General features: G+C 34.6%; 1 protein-coding gene across 1 annotated transcript; it reads right to left on the bottom strand.

Annotated features, from left to right (window-relative positions):
• Positions 1-1655: 1655 nt before the first annotated feature.
• LOC106785981 (dual specificity tyrosine-phosphorylation-regulated kinase 2-like) lies at positions 1656-22422 on the bottom strand. Its single transcript, XM_014746910.1, has 2 exons — positions 20930-22422; positions 1656-3246 (listed from the first exon to the last, which is right to left on the bottom strand). Exons 1-2 carry the CDS (start codon positions 22166-22168, stop codon positions 2020-2022), a joined length of 2466 nt encoding a protein of 821 aa, XP_014602396.1. The 5' UTR covers positions 22169-22422; the 3' UTR covers positions 1656-2019.
• Positions 22423-22632: the final 210 nt, after the last annotated feature.

Here is a 22632-nt window from a genome sequence, read left to right on the forward strand (position 1 = left end):
TGTAACGTATATGCTCGAGCACTTATAATACAGAAACATCCCGCTGTGAAAATATTTCGTTCATCGCTTTTACTTCGTGCAACGCATGCTTTTAACTTACGCATAATAAACATTGAATTTAGTTAGTTGAATTTTTTCGCTCAATCATGATTATAAATTAATTGTTCACTTTTTACGCGCAAAAATGATCGTTTAATTTAAAACAAAAAAAAAGCACCGAACGTGAGTATCTCGATGTGCTGAAAAAAAAAAAATAAAAACAAAAAAATACAAAGTATAAAAGAAAATTTTTCCCTCGCAAAAATAATAATCGAAATACAATAGATTACTAAACGTATGATGCAAATTTTCTTACATTTATACAAATAAATTATTCATGATAAAAACTCTCGACAATTTTATCACTAATACAATATAATTCGTTCTGCGCGTGTGTATATATATATATATATATATAATATATACAATTCGTTATGTACAATTATATATGCATTAGGTTGACCAATTAGTCTATATACGCAATTTTAACTACATTTCTTTCTTTATAATTAGAAAAAAAAGAAGAAAAAAAGAAAAGAAAAAACGGCACAGACTTCTCATTGGCCAATCAAATAATTCTTCGAAAGATATTCAAAGGAATTAGCTTTTACTCTTGTTTACCGATTATCTTCGATATTTAAATTAAAAAGGTCAACTGTCTCCGATCGATAAGTAGAACAATTGGGGAACGGAGTTGGGGTTGTGTCATATGAAAATCTAAGATTTTATTTCGATATTCGTCGCGCGGAGATTCATTCGAGAAGACACACACACAACGGGATGAAAATGATAGAATAGTATTGACAGAAATCTAATGGGGGAGAAGTAGTATTTTTCTCTTGACACAAATTTACCCAGTCAGATATATGATAATGATAGAAGGCAGAAAATTCATTGTACAATTTGCTCTACTATAGTCACAAAGTTAAAGAAACCCTTTTAATGAGTCTCTTGCGGATCGATTCATAGACGATGTTATATATATGCTGCTGCTAGACGCTTATACGAATGAGAACCCTTCGCATTCCCTGACTTTCCTGGCACAATAACCTCACAGTCAAGACAATGTAATAAATGTCGATACAAATGGGCTTTCGCACGATACCAATTCACCAAGTAGCAGCAGCAGCAGCAGTGCAACGCTTACATATGTATATGTATGTTGTATGCATACTGTTGTGTGTGTGTGTGTGTGTATGTGCCTATAAGGCCTTCCACTTTCATCGTAGCGAATAACAATCGTTACAAAAGATCCAGCAATGACAGCAGGAGAACAAATGTTCGGGGCGGTCGAACAAAAGAAAGCCGAGCACGAGATACGATATACAAAGTTAAAATTACAAAAAAAAAGAACAAAAATAAATTAAAAAAAAAAAAAGAGGGACAAAATAATCGTGTTACTTTCGTTTCTGGGGGGGGGGGATAAGAATTACGATTAGAATTCTATAATAGTTTTTATATACGACGAATATAAATCACGCGTATACTTTTATTAATATTCAATTTGTTTTGTTTACTTGTGCAATCGCTATAAAATGCGTTTTAATGTGAATATTTTTTGGGCGTTTTATTAAATATATAATTAAAATCAATTGTTATGAATAAAAATGCAACGATATTACGTTAAAGATAAAAGAAATGAGGAACGATCGTTGGGTTTGTGTATATTTTTAATAGTAAAAAAAATGAAATGGGTTTAAATAGGATCCAATGTAGGTCAATCTCTCTCGTAATACGCGAACTTACTTATTTCTCTAAAAAAACTCGCCTATAACGTAGGCGAGAAGATCACCCCCCATCGCATGGAGGGTGTTTGCGTCTATCAAAGGTTCGAAAAGGGATCGTTAACCTTCGACTCGTTCATCACATCGTGTCAACGTTACCGTATGAGCACGGTATTTAAGGGTTAACACGCATTTCGAATTTAACAACGAGCATGACTGCAGCGACAGTGGCATGCACGCGTAAGAGCCGACGTCCTCATATTTCGGCATATCGTCTGAGTTCTTCGATGAATTCTTTGCTCAAGATCACGCGACTCAAAGAACTCGAAGGACCGTGCGAACTATGGCTGTCGTGAGAAGAGGATCCGTGCGAGGAAGATCCATGGGAAGAAGATCCGTGCGACGATCCATTGGTTGTTTGCTGCTGCTGCTGTTGCTGTTGCTGCTGCTGCTGCAATTGATGAGTGGCACCATGCTGTTGTTGCTGCGATCCGGCAGTACCGACCGAATTTATGGACTGATGACTGCTAAGACTCGGCTGATGATTCGAGGAAACGGCATGAATCGATGTTTGAACCGTCGAATTGCCGAAAATACCCGACTGGGGATGCCTCGTGTGTATAGTGGATCTGCGACAATAGAAATCATTCAGTTGTTGAAGTTGTTGCTGTTGTTGTTGCGGCTGCGGTTTCTGTCGCGCTTTGCTTCTAGTCATCGCAGCGTTGACATTAGTCGACTGAAGGGTATTGCTCCTCGCAGTGGTCGCTACAGATGCGACGGCAGTAGCAGTCGTGGTGGTGGCCGTATTAATGGCCGTGGTGTTGTTAATCGTGCTAGCGATAGCCGTGGTGGTGGTGGTGGTAATCTTGCTACCGGAGGAAGCTGGCGTCCTTAAACCAGTGACGGAAGTCCGGGGTGGTGGAAAATAATCGTCGTTGATTTTTTCCGAGGGTGGCTTCGGCAATCTGCGCCGTAGCCAAGCGTGCCTGAGGGCCATTCTGGGCGTCATCCTGAGTTTTGGGTCCCACTCGAGGCAACCCCTTATAAAATCGATAAACATGAGATCTTCGCAGCCCTTCAATGCACGTTTCCATTCTCTCGAGCCAGGTGGCCCGCGGAGTTTTCCTCTCCTCGAAAGTCCACCACCGAAATGTTCCGTGCCGTCTGCCATCGTAGTTACCGCGCAGTACCTCGGATAACCTTTCGAACTGATGAAATTTCGACGGTGCTTCGCATTTTCTAGCAGATAACCTGGCGGCATACCTAGGAGTTCGATAATACAGGCCAATTGGTCGGCCTCGTCCTCGCCCGGCAACAGCGGGATCCCTGTGAACAGTTCTGCGAGAATGCAGCCTAGGCTCCACATGTCGATCGGCATGCCGTATCCAGCTCCAAGGATCACCTCCGGGGCCCGATAGAAGCGGCTTTGTATATACGTGTAGACCCGCCGGTTCTCGTAGCAACTCGAGCCGAAGTCTATCACCTGGACATACGAGTGGGCAGAAGTTATTAATAAAGTACACTCCCATAACGATCCTATCCCTATGCTTCGTTATCGGACGCTTGCTTGCTTGCTTGCTCCTATTAAATATACCATGTAAAAGACATGATCGTTATTTTCTTTACGTTAAATTTTACTCGCAGATAAGTATTTCACTCGTATTTATGCGATATCGCGATAAAATCTTCTCTATGGCTGGAATTCATTTATTTACGATTTATATTTCCCTTAAGTCCCTACGATTAACGTGTTTTTATACATTATGTGAAAAATATTTATAGAAAAAAAAAAGAAAACAAATACGAATTGAGTACATTGATCTAACACCGGTCGTTCGATAACGAAGTGTATATATTTTTTTTTAATTCCAATTTCTATTTTAATGATAATTCGTAAATTTGGAGACATAGGTTGAAATTTTCTCATTTAATGACCTAGTTTTCATATTTTAGGCAACGACGTTCTTCGAGAGCATAGTTAACGCTAAGCGTGCATTGGACATTATCCAGAATTATACTCGGTCGTCCTCTTTATTGGCCGACATCCCCTTTGCATTTATCACTCTAACAATAAGATATAATCCATTAGTATTAAGTATAGTTAGAAAAAAAAAAAACAAAAGAACAAGAATATTACGTCAACATAATTAACGATAAATAATTATTAATCGTAATAGGCAAGAAATCAATAACATATTTTTTGCAATATTCTTACTTTAAATGTATTTTAAGATAATACGATTGACCAGTCCATTGAACAAAGATCTTTGTTTAAATAACGAAAATATATACGCATGCATAAGACCGATGCGTCATCATCCCAAGTAACAAACCGCGATAAATGTAATTTGGAAAGAAGGATATCGTACACAGAGGAGATGATATTTTGATGGGGGTTGCATTTCCTTTGGGAAAACAGAAGGTGATTAAAAGTTTAACTCTTGTGCAAATCTACTTGTTCGTATAATAAGTTTTTTCTGTGACACAATTTTAACGATTAAATTCCCAATATCACTTTACACACTAGGTATAAATACCAGATACATATGTAGAATAACCGCAAAAGAATAATACTGAGAAACATTGTTCCATTCAGTATTAATTCCATGGAGATTTTCCAACTCTATTTACCGCATGAAAGCATTTCACCGTAACGTACCCTAATACTAATTGCGAATTCGAAACTTTATCCGGAGGAACACGCGATATAATAATGATTATTATTCGAATAACAAGATTCGATCGATAATCATAATCATTATTTTACTGTTGCCCCTGAGAATAGATTTCTCAAAAGATCATCGCATTATCCTTTTAACCGCACCGCCATCATTATGTGCGTGTTATATTAGTTGTTTTCCACAAAAGGGATTAAGGTTCATCCAACTGTAGACAATTTATCGTGCGTTCCATGAAAAAATATGAGATATAATATTATAAGGGAAAAGAAAAGAAAAGAAAAGAAAAGAAAAGAAAAAAAAAAAAAACAGAAAAAAAAGAAAGAAAGGGTTGGAATATGTTTATATTCCAACTTGCACAGTTTCCCTGCAAGTCACGCTACGAGAATAGAGATAAAAAGGTCATTCCCTTAATTGGAGCGGGTATTTTGCTTAGGAGGTAACAGGTGGTGGTTGGTTGGTACCTATACGCAGCCACTTGCTTTTCTTCTTCGAGCTAATGCCGAGGAGGTCAAAGAGACTTTGAATAATCTCGGTCTACGATACAAAAATGTTACTTCTACTATTTATAACCGGCAAATATACGTTTGCCATCAAACAAATTCAACAATTCTCCTTCGCGTATCTACGAATACTATTATTTCGTTTGTTATTCGTATAATGTTGGTTTTTTTAGTAAAATTTCAACACAATATTTGTTTTAACCCTAATATAAAATTCTATCGAGTTAATTTCTAATTTTTGTTGCAATTTCAAATTGTTTTTCTATCATTCGCATAGGTTTCTTTTTCCCTTCGACGATAAAAATGAAATATTATAAACGATTTTACGCGACACAAATAAAAAAAAAGAAAAAATTCATCGAGCCAAAAGTGATACATCGAAATCATCTGTCAATATGGAAAAATATTTACGACGAACGATCGTTTGCATGAAGCTCGTCGCTGCCTTTGACGCGTCGTGTCATTATATACCCGTATGCACGGATGCGTGTTATATATGGTATATACCGTACGATGGATCTCTTTCATTGATCGCGTTAAATACTCGATAAAGAACCTTGACCTTTTTCACAGATTTTATTTATCATCTTTTTTTTTCTTCCTCTTTTTTTACCTACACGCAAATTTAACATAAGAGATTGAGATACGCGTAAAGAAGATTTATATTATTATTATTATCTCTTAGTTGAAAATGTTCCTAAACAATTACCTTTTATCATTTCGAACAAAGGACTGCTACATTTTAGAATTATTGCGATTTAATTTCATTGTAAAAAAAAAAAGAAAAAAGAGAATAGTATAAAATATATCACGATAAGGAGAAAATAAATTACAAATGATTATACGTTCAAACGTTACCCTGATAAATGATTAATTTCGTAAGAAACATTTTGCGTGATATATTACTAGGTATACGATTTTAACACATAGAAGATCATAGATTTTAAACAATACGTACAAAACGTTTGATAAACTGCGTCATTTAATTCTGCGAAGAAACATGTAAATTGTTTGATATGTATGTATCTGTACGTATATGCGTGTTGTGCAATAACGAACAGTTGTATTAATACAGTATTATATTGTATACTTATACTGCATGCACACAAATCGATATTACACTTGGCCAATAATTTTGTCGACATTGTAATAGTTATTCCAAGGACAACAACGACGACGAATGATGTGTGTATATTGGTGTGTGTGTTTCTCGATGAATGCAGTAAAACTAATCGATGTCATCTTATTATCATCACTCTCGTTTCTATCGTTACAAAAATGTTTCACGATACTCTGGTAACTCTAGCATGTCCCCGTTGTGTTAGTTTCTCTCCCCTATTCATGATTTCGTTCGTTCCAGAAAGATAATAATCGTAAGGAACATTGAGTCATCGTCGTTGAAATGGAAGGATAGTTTGCTGGTCTATGAGTCGGTGCCATTGTCCCTAAGTGACCCCCTCATCCTACACCTTTCATCCGTTCCATAACGATCGATATAGTGCTTTTAGGAAGCTTCGTGGACACTACGTTAAACGTAGTGTCGTTTAAAAACGAATATATATAAGCGTACAATTTTTATTGTATATAACTATATAATAATTGTATGTATAATAGTAATAATAATCATCCTTTATAATAAATAATTTAATTAAACGCATACTAAAGGATGTATATCGTAATTTATTTAGGAATCATAATTTATCATATATTTATTTAAAAATGCCATAATTTAATTAAAAAGATTCGTGGACACTACGTTAAACGTAGTCTTAAAACGAATATATACGTACAATTTCTATTCGTATACAACTGATCCCAAACGATTTACTAAATAAAATTCAACGCAAACGGTTAAGATAAACAAAAATTTGCATATATCTAACATTTGTATAAAGAATATATAAATATACGATAGTAAGTATGAATAAAAATATAGCAAATACATTTGTATATAAATGCATATATGTGTATATACCAATGGTATAGGATACGTAGATATAGAAAATGTTCCTAGCAAATAGGCTATTACGAATTACACGAAGCTACGGTAAGTGTACACTTTACGAGCATACTGAAAGTTGCCTGTTCTAAAAGAGAGAGAGAGAGAGAGATGCATCAGAGCCGGGGGTCGGAAAGTCGACTCTCAAGGTCGACCGATGCATCTGACCGGAAATACTTCAGCTGCCTCCTTTCGTGAATACATACTTTCCCCCTTTTAACACTGAACATGAAACAACCATAGGTCGTTCGTTCCTTCCTACCTTCCTTCCTGCCCATGAGAAAAAATCAAACTAATTGTTTTTTTCACCTTTTCCCTTTTGTTTTTTTATATTTTAATTTCTCATCCGTTTTTGTTACTTATTTTCGTTACTAAACACTCATATCTTTTTCTTGTTTATAATAAGATGATTAATAATATGTGATGAGTAAGAACAACAAACCAGAGAGAAAATGAACATGAAGTAGCAATATTTAAAACAAAATTAAATAACGTTAAACAAAATGATAGAGAAATAGAATTAGAGAGTAAAGGAAATAAAAATGAATAATAATTGATTTTTGTTTGCTTTTAACTTTAGCTATATAATCTAGAGAGTCATATCTCTCCATCCAATGTTAATAATAATAATATTATGTTGGTATAAGTTTTGTATATATATAAAGTATAGTTTAATAAAAAGTATTTCATGATAAGTTTTCAAATACTTTTGCAAGTCACTGTATGTGTTAGGGTTGCGATAATGTAATATAAATCTTTTTCGACAAATTAATTCAAACATCGGTCTATTTCCATAGCACATGAGAAAAAAAAGAAAAACAAAAAAAAAAAAAGAAAGAAAAGATATAAAATTGAAATATTAATATTTAAGAGGGCGTAACGAAGTGACCACCACCAACCAACACACTTCTGTTCTTGACAAGCATAAAACCAATATTATAAAGATGCACGGATTTCCTCTGTCGACTCTGGCGTTCTCCTTTTTCCACCCCCTATCTTTTACCACACTTTTATATACACACACCTACTCACATCAGTCACGCTCTTACTCGTTTCAACCAGAGGCTTATTGCTCTCGTGTTTCCTTCGAACTTCCTCTTTCTTTCTTTCTTTCTTTCTTCCTTTAATCAAACGCCATCTTTTTTCCCCGTCAACTCACTCTCTCTCTCTTTCTCGGCAAACCCTGAGGCGAGATGTATTTAAAAAAAAAAAAAGAAAAAATAGTAGGGACGAAAAAGAAAAATGAAGGGGGAAAAAAAAATATTACGTGGCTCGCTCTTTGTGAGATAATTAGAACAAGCTATGTTACCATCTAAACGATTTCTCTTTCTATTTCCTTCTCTCTGTCTGTTTAGTGCATGACCGATGAAACCAGCGGAAAACCACCAAAGTGGTTAAACTTCTGTTTGAAATCCCAATGTTTACTCACAGAGAAAATGACAAGTTAAAATACCTTTAGAACTATAGATATAAACCCGTTAATTTGCAAAAGTGATAAGGTCATTTCTCCGGTGGTTGGGCCAAAAGGTATAGGTCGAAATTAGGCCAAGTTATTCGGTAACCTATCATCATCCTTCATAATCAACAATTTAATTAAACGTACCAAGGATGGATACCATAATTTTGTGATATTTAATTTACAATCAAAAATAAATTAACATTAAAGATTATATATATTAAGATTAAATTAATATTCCTTTAAACGTTTGTAATAATAATAATGATAAAATGATGATGATAATGATTAAAGATCCTAAGCCTGTCTAAATCAATTAAGAATATCAAATACACGTGTAATTTAATCTGACGACGTTAAAAGATTATAAATAAAATAATTCCAAAAAATGTATGTATGTGTGTGTGTGTATTTATATTGACTTTTAAATTTGAAAGTATCCTTTCACGTTTCTACTAACCGTTGGCAACTTCGAAGCCCAGGGAGATACTTTGTGTTTTCATTTACATCGTAAATCGAGTTTTACCGTTCTCCTTTCTCATTGGGACAAGAAAAGCCCTCCAGGTAGATAGGTATTTCCCCCCCTATTGCAGCGAAGTAATTTGGAAAAGAAGAACAAAAAAAAAAAAAAAGGAAATGTAAAAGAAACAACAAAAAATTCTAAATAAATTCGTGTTCCGGTCGATCGTACACGCGGTCATCGCCGTGTTCTACTCGATTGCTATCAACGGAAGATCAAAAAAAAGAGAAAAAAGGGGGAAAAAACAACAAAAAAGAAAAAGAAGAAAAAAAGAGGAAAGAGAGAAGTTGAGCAGTTTATCGGTCCGTCGCTTCGGTATATACTACACGTTGAAAAGGTTCGAAAGCCGAGCTTCAATTAATTTTCAATTACGTCTAGTCGTAATTTAGCTCTCTTCTATTTCCGTTGGTCACGCGACGATGCACTTGACGCGCGATCAGCTTCTCTACATCATTATTGGGATGAAAAGATAGAAGGAATCATCAAACAAGAAAGGGGAAGAAAAAAGAAAAAAAATGAAATAGAACATTAACAGATGGACTCGAACAGATACAGATACAGTAACTCAGGAAAATATTTGAACGCGCTTACCCTCATAGAGAAATATTTTTTTATTAATTATAAGAGTATATATTATATATACTTGTCTTCGTCTCGTTGTTCTACCAACAATTAAGTTGCATAATTTCAATGTCATCGAACGCGTTTAAAATAATAAATCGTCAAGTGAACGCGTAACGCGTAAAAAAACATTTTGCCGATTTAAAAAACAAAACAAAACCAAACTTAACTTACGTTTAAATCCGCGTTTAAAGCGAACCGTTTAGTAATTAAAAGCCCCTATAATACTTTGGTGGTCGAAAAAAGGAAACTAGTGCGAAAGAAAGAAAACGAGGTGAAAATATAAAAAAAAAAAAAAAAAAAGAGAGAGATAGATAGAGAAAATGTAAGTAGCGAAAGAAAGAAAAAGAAAGAAGAAGTAAGGTCATGTTGCGAGAAAAAAAAAATGCAGAAGGTGAAGAGAGCTTTTCTAACGACTAGGGTTGGCTAGCTGAATATTCCAAGTTTAAAACTAGAAGATGATTCTGTGGTATATAACGATAGTACACGGAACCTGCGGTGGTGTATTATACCAGGTGATATTTTTGGAATCTTCAAGCTTGAAAATTTAATGAATATACTGGCGATGTTTCGTGACATATGAAACGGTTATCGACAAAACGAGTCAACGGAAGCAAGCTACGAGTTTTTTTTTTCTTTTATCTTTGTCTCTTTTCTTTTTCTTTTTTTTTTTTATGAATAATGCACTATAACGGGAATATAAGACAAATAAACCATCTTCTCTTGGCATCTTGCCAATTGATACAATCTGCCCAGAGACCAAGGAATGATTTTTTTATCTTTTATCGGAATAACGAAAACCATCGAGTTTTTCTTTATCTCGCAAAAGGTTCGATTAAAAAGCAACAAAAATAAAAAAAAAAAAAAGGAAAAAATAAGAAGAAAAGAAACGATTCTTGATTTGAAATTGTCTAATTAATTATCGGAAAATGTGAAATAAAAATTATAATTACGAACATAGAAACTTGCTTCTTTTTCTCTCTCTCCCTCTCTATAGGAAAAGATAAAATAAATAAAAATAAAACTGATGTGTGTACTTATGTATGCACGTAATAAGTTATTCTTCTTTAGCGCGTACCAAAACGAATATAACCTTCATAACCTCAAAAATAACTTCAATTTTCCCGCGCATCTTCAATATCGACAACTTCGTGGTGTCGATTTTTCGGTCGCATCTAAATTCACTTTCCAAAACGTGCCAAAAGAAGAGTATAACTTCAATAAATGTAGAGAAAGTGAGTAGAGTCATTGATTTTCTTTTCTTTTTCGAACGTTATCCATCACTTTGCAAATGTATGATTTTTATGGGGAGTATATACACGTCGTGTTCGTGTTGTCTCGCACTTAAGAGTATATATCGTCTTATGGAAAAGAAGGACGGTCGAAGTTGATTCGATGTTATCGCAACATCGACTCACGACCGATCTTGAGGCAGCTTAATGCACCTACCTACCTAAACTTATACACTCGTAAGTTGTAAACGCGTCTTCCATTACACGCCACTTGGAATCTACAAAAGAAATAACGCATACAGAAAGAGAGAAAGAGAAAGAGAGAGAGAGAGAGAAAACCTGACTGATTCTTTTCCCTTGAGTAGAAACCGGTCCATACTCGGTATGTCTCGCGGAAGTACCAACGGTCCTGTCCTCTCCCTTTTCCTCTCCCTTTGCTCTCCATGTATAAACTAACGTTTTGTTCCTTACATATACTGTGTATCGTGTATTCGAGTAGAGTAGAAGACCAAAGTTTCGAATGACTCGAATATTATCTTCCATCGACACTTTTCTTCTTCTTCCTTTAAAAGGTAACAAATATATTTTGAACAAATTTATTCGTCCCCCGTATGTCAAGAAGAGTTCGATCAGTCAACTGTATTATTCCCAATCGTATTTGTATATTTCTTCTTCTCTTTTTTTTATAAAGTAGATCAACATAATAAACTGTCCCCCCTCGGAGGGAATACACGATATAACTTTTATAAATTTACATGATCGTGTGTGTATCCCATTGGTAAACGCTGGTACACTGTATACAAATATACAGGATGACGAAAATAAAAAAAAAATATGCACAATTCGGTAAGTGTGTATGCTGTCTTTATTTATATACACATGCGTATGTATTTTACTATATATATATATATATATATACGCACAAATACCTATGTAAGTAAATAATTATTTACTTGCGTGTATACGTTGCGCCATGGTTTTTATTATTATCTATCTGTGCCGTATATATATACGGGAAAGAAAACAATAATTGTCCACGATAAAGAATTAAATTATACATCGCGAGACGCGTATTTTGCGTGTTCGATATCGTTATTTTTTTTCTTCTTTTTTTTTTAGTCTGACGGAGATATAAAACTCCGGTAATAAAGATTTGAACGGACGCGACTCGATTACACTTGACTTACACGGGGAGGGGAAAAATATAAACTCGTTTCTTCGATATAGAAAAGATGAATCATTGTCATCATCGTCATGAATTTTTTATTTCGCGATTATATTATATATAATAAAAGAAAAATTAATAAATGAAATTCTTTTTCATTATCAATATAAGATCATTATTGTTACCCCCATCATTATTATTATTATTATTATTAATAATATCATTGTCACGCGATTGTATCTCGAACAGGCCCAAGGGCCTATTCTCATTTTAACCAGCCACGCCCTTTTCTCGTCCCTTTCTAATTTTCTCTCCCTGGAGGGTTTCCTATTTACATTTTGTAAGAAATTACACGCAAAAGAGAGAGAGAGAGAGAGATAGAGAATCAACATTTGTGACTTCCCAGCTAACAACGTTACTCAAAAACTGTATTCTTAACTCGAAAATACCATTCTCCCTTGAATGATCATTTACAAACTCAACGATAAAGTACTTGTACGAATGAAATGTACAAGTTTCCTCAGTTATTTACCATATTCGGTGAAACAAATTCATATTGCGTCCTGGTTGCATCGCGAAACTCAACGATGTAAGGTAAACGAATGAAGAGGTAGCATGAAACGTAGTATAGTAGTAGTAGTAGGTAGTGAAACACGGTAATTTAACGTTCACGCTTTCACGTATTTTTTCATTAAAACCGAATGAGTAAATATCGAGGTTGGTTGAAACGAAATGTACGACGGGCGAGAAGATGCGTTTACGGTTCGAGCTTGAAGTACAGGTAATCCTCCTATAACACGGTAGATAGGTTCATAGGAAAATGAGATCCAGAGTTGTTCATTATTCCTTCGTGTCATTATTTCAAGATAATTTAGTTTTTTTAAGATTCAATTAGTATGTACATTTAATTATATATAAACCATATATGATATATTAAAGTAATATATAAATTGAAATCATATAAATATCATATAATATTAATATTTATATATAATATTTATATATTAAATTAATCTATATAAAAATGAAATATTAATATTTTGTTAAGCAGTAACCATTGTGTTATACAGTGCTGTACCAACATTTTCGCAACTTTTTTATCGTGTTAGAGTAAAACCGTGTTATAAGAGATCCCCAGTTGTAGGAAAACTACCTGTATTAACTAAAATCATTATCTTCTTCTTCTTCTTTTTCTTCTTTTTTTAACGAAAGGTTAAACATTTCTTTTTCTGGAAATGAAGCAAACGAAAATGAGAATGACGAACCGACTCGATAGACTCTCCTCTCTCCTTCTTCGTTTCTTGCGTTATTTTCGACTGTGTCTTTGAGTTCGCTGACCTATCCGGGCCAAACCAAGAGAGAACGCCTAAGAGGAACAGAAAAGGCTACTAACCAAATCTTTAACTCTTTCATTGCTATGGACGCATATATGCGTTTGCTAAAAGTTACCAATGCGGATTATCGATGCATATAATACGTGTTCGTCAATATGAATATAATATGTCATTTTCATTTGTATGTATTAATTGTTGTTTTGAGTTTTCTTCATATCAAAATTTATATTTTATATAAGAAAGAAAAAAATGTAATTAATATAATTTATTATTAGAACCTGTGTGGTTAATAATAAATGAACTAATAATCAATTATTCCATCCCTAAAAAACTACACTTTCGGCTAAAAGTATTCAACGGTCAAAGAATTAATTAAAAATATGTCTATTTATATATAAATATTAAGAAAATGAAAAAAAAAGAAGGAAAATAGAAAAAATGAACGAGTAAGAGAGAGAAATAAAATAATAAACACGTTCGTAGAACACAGAAGATACATTGGAACGGTATCGAAAGGACATAAGTCGATATAAATTTCCAATAAAGCGTTCTTCACGAATACATTTAAAACGTCGCAGACTATTTTGCTATTAATAGCGAACCGAAGAAGAAACCTATTCGTTCTCCCTATTTTTACGATCGAGCAAGCGGTCTCCCGGCGCATCCAGGACTCAATGGTAACTTTTAAATCGACCTCGATGATTATGTTTGCGATCGATCAAATTTGAAACATTCCAAGAAATCAAATAACCGGTGCGGAAGAAATTTGATGATCCTACAGGATCGTATAAATAAATTTGACAGACGAGTGTCGTTTAACGAGATGTTTCTTCGAAGGAAGACTTGCTAGTTAAATGCGTTTAGATATTTATTTCTACGATTTAAATTATAAATAATAACGTTAGATGACGCAAAATGAATACACGTATACACACGTAAGTGTTGTATGCGTTGGTATTGGTTATAACAAATCGTGCCGACACATAATTCCACAAATTTCATTTCTATCGACAAGTTCTAATAAAAAAAAAAGAACTTTGAAATAACGTTTCGTTTCTTAACAAACATAAATGATATTTCAAACGATACCTCCTATCGATACTTTGGAAAACTTCAATCTACCCATCTTCTCTCAAACATTTCTTCTTCTTCTTCTTCTCTTCCTCTTCCTTTTCATCCTTTTTTAAAATGACAAAGTGCCAATCGAGAGGAAGCTTGTTTCTTTGATAAAAACCAAGTTACTTCGTCGTGATCGTGAGAAGAAAGGAAATGTGAGAGAACGAGGGTATAAGAAATTAGATGAACCAGTTAAAATGGAAGAAAAATGAATGACACGAGAGAGGAAAAGGGATCTGTCGTTCCTGTTTATCAAAAGGAAAGGAAGAACAAGAACAAGAACAAGAAGAAGAAGAAGAGGAAGATGAAAAAGAAAAAAAGAAAATAAAAGCTTGTCGTAGAAACGAATTCAGAAATAGATTCAGGGGAGGAACTTCTATGGTTTATATTTGGATTTGAAAGTGAAGATGTACATTGTGGGAGGAGTGCTTTAAAAAGAGGGGAAAAGAAGATGCGACCGATGAAGAAGAGAAGAACAGTGCTATGAATATATCTGCTTACTGCAACTATCTCTCTCTCTCTCTCTTTCTCTTTAGAACATGTTTAAGTACTTACTTACTTACTTACGTGTTGCTTATGATAGATATATTAAATTATCGTAATATGCAAGAGAGTCTTTATAATCGATGCCTTATGCGTTCGAGATACCTATACGTTGAATAATAATGAGTTGATGACTCATAATCGTTCAGTTATCGATCATACGAGCTTCTCCTTTTTAATTATAATCATTACTTCGTCGCTATTAATACGTTCGGAAAAATCAAATATAATGGAAAAATGTATAACGACGTAGATAAGATTATTAATGAAAAACTATAAATAATGTAATCGTTATATTTAAAAAAAAATAATGTGTAACATCGATTAAACAAATGTAACAGTCAATTTTTCTCAAGTAAATTAGATATATATAACGTGAAACTTTTATTCGGATTTAAAAAAAATGAAGCAACTGAACACATACGAATGAATATATATATACCAGAATTGTGGAGAAAATAAAAAAAGAAGAACACACACAGATATACAAACAGACACAGAGAGAGAGAGACATAATTTAATATTAGACTCATGGTTGCGCGTGGTATTTGACTTTGAGATAAGTTAAACGGCATATCAGAAAGTTAACTGACCCAAATAATATTTATCACGAGCGTGTAAAAACGATTATATCCGATGACTGTATCGAGATGTGGTTTTTCTTCGGTTCGATTCGAGTAGGTGGAGGATTATTCGACAGAGGGATTTGTTACGATCGATAGATACACATGGTCACCATTGTAGTATTCGCAATATAACACTTCTCTGCAATAAGAGAAATAAAAAGGGAGAGAGAAAGAGAAAGAGAGAGAAAAACGCATATCAATCGGTAGACCATGAAAGCGCGTTCAGCCGAAGAGGAGGAGGCATGTAGGATACACGTGTTTGTGTAACATCGTAACGTAAACGTATGTAGTACTCTAACAGTGAGTAATTGGTGTTTATATCTCGCATCGAATTCACGAGCCCTCGTGTAAAACTCGGCACCGATTCACGATTAAATCTTACGATAGATAGATGAATCGATTTATCGAAAGATCGATTGATTTTTACCACAATTTCCATCCAATTTCTATTCCCGCAATTATTTTCCGGATTTTCTTTCAAATTAATCTTCATATATCCTAATCATTCCTATCAAATATTCGACACATTAATCATATTTTTATATTACACCTAAAAGTTGTTTTTTTTTCCTACAAATTATTTGTATATTTTTTATAATTATTAATATATATTGATTCTCGTATATAAATGAAAATATTGTTTCATTATAATGTCACATATCTTGCAATGTATCCAGATATAATTATTTAACAGATTTATTTTACGTAACATTTTAATCCTCGCGCGATTAGATAAGTTTATTCGTATATATAGGATAGTATAGAAAAGAGAAGACAACAATAAAAAATCATAACTTCGATATCGGTTATAGTAGGAAGAATATATATAACGTTGGGATAACGAATGAGACACGGGGAGAAAACTTATTAGATTCAATAACGTTAGAATTATTCGAATCTCGTTTCGGGAAACATTAAATCTTTTATATCTCGTATATATCATAAATTCTCGTAGATTGTAAGTATATAATTTTAACTATAACTCGTTAAACGACACGTTTTTAACACCGAGATTTGCACAACTACAAGAACGATTCATTCGATCCTAATGAACTTCAAAGTCAATTTATTTTATTTCTCCTTCGATATTCGTTAGACCGATAGTTTATTATTTCACATTATTCCAATTATAATATTATCTCCTCTTTCTCTTTTTATTAATTTAAAAAAGAACAACATAAAAAAAAAGAACAAAAAAAAAATACAAAGTAAAAATTACGCGTCATTAAAATGTTAAATTAATGAAATGCGATTACGAAATATCGAATTTTTAATTTAATACGATTTCGCACGGGAGAGAAGAATGATTAAAAATAACCGATGACGTTTAAATATTATATTTTTATTTAACGATGAATTTAGTTGGATTATTATATTTGACTTCGTCCACTTCTCTCTTCTCCCTTTCCTCCCTATCGATGTCATATTTGATTATCAATCGTATATATAATCAGATAACTTGTATAAATTACACGATGTTTATTTTAAATAAATCATTTTAATTTACATAAATTTTGTGCGTGTGAAAATCTTTATCGTATCTCTACGACGCGTGTGCTATGATTGATTAAAATAAATTATATGAAAACACAATATGGTTAAAACAAATGTGGTTAGCATAACTTCTTTTTCTCTCTCTCTCTCTTTTGCACGATACGATCAAAGTTCAGGGACAGAATTATTCTATAAAATAGTAATGGCAATTAAAAAATCACATTTATTTCGAAAATTCATAAATCATCGAGTTAACTATCGAGACGAGATTCGTACGATCGTAAAGAAAATTTACTCGCAAATTAAAAGATTCGTGGAAATATAAAATTATGTTTATAATGAAAATTTTTCGGTAATTGTCATTTAAAGAAAAATCCTATAAAGGTGTGAAGATTTTTATGGGTCAACAACCATCGTAGTTTGATTCCCGCCCCTCCCTCCTACCCCCGCACCCCCGTTTTCCTCTTTCAGAATATTTTTCTCGAATTTAAAGGAACCACATAGAAAACTTGAGGGAAAACTTGATCGTATTACGATCTATAGTTGTGTGAACTGGACCGCTCAACGTCTCTCGAACGGATGCTGAAAACCCCGGTGCAGGTTTTAACGCGATATTTGATCTCCTTCGAGAAATTTACCACGCTACCGGTAAAACCTAAAGAAAGAGAAAGAGAAAAACAAGAAAAGGAAGATAGAATGGATAAATAAAGAAAGAGAGAGAGAAATTCTGTGCTCGCGTTGAAATTATTCGATGATATTATTTATAAAACAATGGGAATGTGTTAAAAGATAAGATTTAAATGAAAATAAGAAAAATCGATTGACTCGATAAAAAGGAAATGATAAATCAAACGTTTTCTCTCTTTCTGGCTAAATTTGATCTGTTTAAAAATAAAAATAAAATAATAAGAATACACAGAGGGAAAGGAATTATCCGAATTGTCATTGTTTTTCGCACCGAATATAATCTATCTATTTTCTCTAGTTTTTCATATCCAAGAATACGGAAACTGTGGTTGAAAGCTTCCCCCCCAATTTTCCTCATTCCTTTTCTCTCTTTCCCCGTTTTTTCTTTCATACCAGAGAATGCATATTTTGGACTGAATTTTTTGTCAGAACTTTTTTCAACAGAGAAAATGCAACCTTATGAATTTGCTTCCGGACGATCCTACGGATTACAAGTCTCCCAATATTTCTTTCTCTCATTTCCTTTTTAACATGAAAGCCAAAACTCAATGGTAACCGAATAAGAGTTCGTACCTGACCTAGAAAACAATTTATATCTCAATCCTAAAAGAAAAAAAAGAAAAAAAAAAAAGAAACAATGTGATAAGACGAGGAAATAAACGATTGTTTTTCTTTTTTTAACGCAACAAGCATCGTACTGATAAAAATGCAAGGGAGACGAGATTGAAAAAAAAAATAAAAACAAAAGGAAAAGAATTATAAATGCGTTCTATCTCTCTCGTACTCCCCTCCTCTTTTCCCAGATCACCGAACGAATCTTCTCGCTCAGAAAAATGTATGCAAATAAATGTGTATTCCTGGAATAAAATTGTATTTTCAAAAGCTGACAACGCGATAAAGAAACCGACAACACAATCAAAAAATAAATAAAAAGAAAAATAAAATAAAATAAAATAAAATAATATTCGTTGAGAGATATATGAATAATTAATTCTTGATCAAAATCGTAATTCATCGAAATACCCATTTTATAAATTTATTAATCAGGGTAACGAATTAAATTTGTATCTAGGCAAAAGTCACTCTCGTTAATTCGTATTCGTTTATTTCTTCACGCTCTATCGAAGATTTCAATCATCGTAATAATTTGATTCTTTGGTAATATTATACTGGAAATTAGATGATATATCGAACACGTGTAATCAACGCGTACCAATGACCATGAGAGGAGATTAATATTAAAGTAGCGTTAAGTGATACAATCTTTCTATCTTTCATTCTCATGATCGAGAAATCTTTATCGAGACAATTATGATAATAATTCATCTTCCTTATAGCTTCGATTCGATCCTATAATACATTTATCAGACTTGATTAATTTCATTAAAACTTAATCTCGATATTAATAAAAACGAGACCGTTTGACATACGTAACAGTAAAAACATACATATTAATAATACCATCTACTTTCAATTTCTTTTACGATTCATTTAACCCCACCAACATTTCGTTCTCATTTATTATTAGTATCATTAACACTAGATTTATCAGACAAGTCAAAATGACAACTGGCTCTTCCAATTTCAATTTTTAAATTCCTACTGCATGTGTAACATTTACTTTACGTAATGATATCATAATTTTCGTAGCTACAACTAAATAATCAATTTTATAATGAACTTTATATTATCTTATATATTCGAAAGAAATATATTTGTTGCTATTGTTATTTTTACCTCGCCAAACACTTTTTGTTAAAGACCAATCATTTTGTCTGATATATCAAAATACCTGGTAAATCTGTGTTAAACGACTTACTTTCAATGACTAAAATTATTGAAACGGGTTAGTCTCGGAATAGCGTAAAATCGAATATCAGGTAGCCATAACACGATGTAGGTATATCGATTTCGGCATGTACAGTATCAGCGTCGTTAGGTAACAGGTTTTGGCCCCGAATCACGGTCAAAGTTTGGAGTAATCATTGACGACGAGGGCCATGAAACCTCGCAAGGTCGCAAATATATATATATATATATATACATTAGAGGAAACAAAAAGTTTGCCAACGTTGCGTGACAAAACACACGAAACGTCGAGTAAAGCTTTCTAACGCTATAGCTCATTAAAAACAACGCGACGACGTTATTATACCCCGTAAACGTATTCTATGTCTCTATATATGTACGTGGTGTATGCAGAAGGGTGGTGGGGGAGGAGGAGGAGGAGGGGGTTGAAGGGAACATGCACGCGAGCATACACGCGGTCTGCATACCGAGTTTGTCAATACATTAATCCTCGTGCATTGTGGGCGACCCAGTGGCGCCTTTGACCCTTCATACGAACTACACAACAAACGAGCACTCATATCGCATACACTCATAGTCGCATGTAGTATGCATCGCATTTGCATGAAGAGTTTCCAACGACTTTTTACCCTATGAGAAACAATTTAAGCCCGAAATATTAAACTCATCGTCGAGAGTACTACTTTTCGAGTACCCTTACCTTTAATCGATCAAAACTTTAAGATTAAGATAATCGATCGAATCATAAGATTCTTTATTCTATCAAGTTTCTTCTCTTTGCCTATTTTAATAAAATATTCTAATTATAAATCAATAGTTTTGGAAGAACATGTTTTAGTAGAGACGGATACACACACGTGTGTACATTGGTGACATCATAAATTGAAATAGAGGCGTCGTTTCGCGTTACTCGCCGTCATCATCGATCCTAGATAAGTATGTACGCGTTATCGTGGAGAATGATGCGATTGAAATTTCTACTGCGAGTTCCGCGATACGCGTTCGATAAAAGCATCGACTTTTTGATTCAAATATCTGACTCGGAAGTATGCAATTCATTTGTGCTCTTAGAGATTTGATTATTCGAGAGAAAAATATATAACACTCGGTAGCATTTACGTACTCCTTTTCGTAAAACCTTTTGTGAAACCTTCGGGAAATCTCGAGACGCGAAGTAAATCTTGAAAAGAAGGAAAGATTTTAGAGTGACATTCGATATAAAACCACGAACGTATATATATATATATAGAAGGGATCGTAAAAGGTAGAAGAGAGATACGATTCCGATGTCTTTCTCCTCTCGAACGAATTATGGTCCGAAGGATCCTGACGTAAGAAGAGGAAAAGGATTGTAAAAGAAAATTGTGGAAAAAAGTAAATCACCTTGATACCACTCCGTCCTTGTTGCTTTAGAAGAACGTTTTCCGGCTTCATATCGCAGTGAATGATTTTGTTCTTGTTTAGGGCATCGAGACAAAGAAGAAGGGAATAAGAAAACTTCCTCACGAGCTGCAAACTAAAGCCCCGAAACCTGTTCTTCTTGATGAGCTCGTAAAGATTGATACTGAGTAGCTCGAAGGTGATGCACGTGTGACATCGAAAGGTGAATGCTTCGAACATATGAATGATGTTCATCCTATCGTGTTTGTCCTGTTCCCTAAGTTTCTTCAATATCTCGATCTCTTCTTGCGCCTGCCGATGAAATCTTTTCTCGTTCCTAATCATCTTGAGGGCAACGTGCTCGTGATTCTTATGATCGTAAACTTTAACGACCTGACCGAAGGAACCCTTGCCAATTACCTTGAGGACTTCGTACCTATAGGCCACGTGATCGTGCGGTACATGTATATAAGAACCTTGATCATTGTCGTAATCGTGATTATTTCGTCGTCCGACAATGCCGGGCCTCTTTTTGGCGTTAGCCCCGATGAAATAAACGTAATCGTAAGTGAATATCTCGTGGTGCTCGTAAGGCGTGAGTTTGTTCATGTAGAACCTCATGACGGTCTCCGGTAAAAGCTTCATCGACATTCGTTTTTCCGGAAGAAGAACGGTACTTGGGCTAGCACTGGCCCCAGACGCGGTACCGGGCCTTCCCTCGGTAGTGCAAACCACGGCTCCGCCCGTACCACCACCACCACCGCCACCACCACCTCCACCTCCACCACCACCACTCGAACTACCATCCGATCTACCGTTCTTTACCATCGGACTGCTCGACTGGGAGTTTGGCTGCGAATGCGAATTGTGACTCGCGTGCGAGCTCAAACTGAGATTAAGGCTGTCCGAGTTCCCGGAGAGATTTTGCAAGCTGTTGTTAGTACTCGACGCAAGGCTGGGCAGGTGCGTGGAGGGTCCTCCACCGGTGGCACCACCGCCAACCACGTGACCGATGGTCGCGTGCGCGACGTGACGCGGCGGCGACGATTCGCTCTGCTTTAAATTATCGAAAGCCGCTGCCATCATCACCACTGCCGCCGAGGTTGACTTCAACGGTGGCAGGTGATTGCTCTCGTTCGTCTGTTGCGTCGATATCGTATCTGCTGCCGCCGCCGCCGGTGTTCCATACGGATTTGCCCTTGACAGAGGCATCATGCTCGTCGCAATGGTTAAGCTAATCATTTGTTCCCTTACTCTTCTTCTCCCTCTGTCTTTTCTTATCAACTAACACGTTGCAAATCAAACAGGACAAAAGATCTCTCAGCAGACGTTCGATTCGTTTTTTTCGACACCCCGTGGAATCGTGGCCTCCTCGGATATCTTCATGCCGAGGGAACACGGACCTTATCTCCTTATCTCTCGTTTACCTTTATTCTTTATTTCTTTCTTTATTTCTTTCTTTCTTTCTTTCTATCTATCTATCTATCTATTTATTTATTTAGTTATTTATTTATTTAACTATCTCTTCTTCTCTTTTCCTCTTCTCCTCTCCCTTATTCCCGTGCTTTTTTTTATTCTCTCTCTCTCTCCAATAAATTAATCAACTAATATTCTCCTTTTTGCTATTCTCAGTCTCTCGTATCGATCGATAAGTTACAATCGAAGGCTCATTGAATTTTCTCGTTAGAAACAAAGACAAACTCTCT

The sequence above is a fragment of the Polistes canadensis genome, unplaced genomic scaffold, assembly GCF_001313835.1.
Source record: "Polistes canadensis isolate GaletaPanama2010 unplaced genomic scaffold, ASM131383v1 scaffold_60, whole genome shotgun sequence".
Taxonomy (NCBI): domain Eukaryota; kingdom Metazoa; phylum Arthropoda; class Insecta; order Hymenoptera; family Vespidae; genus Polistes; species Polistes canadensis.

Excerpts from the sequence above, each read along its gene's own strand:
- LOC106785981 (XM_014746910.1), bottom strand. The coding sequence starts at position 22,168 with ATGATTAGCTTAACCATTGCGACGAGCATGATGCCTCTGTCAAGGGCA. Across the intron at positions 3,247-20,929 it reads AAGGACGGAGTGGTATCAAG|GTGATAGACTTCGGCTCGAG; the intron begins GTGATTTACTTT and ends TCGTATGTCCAG.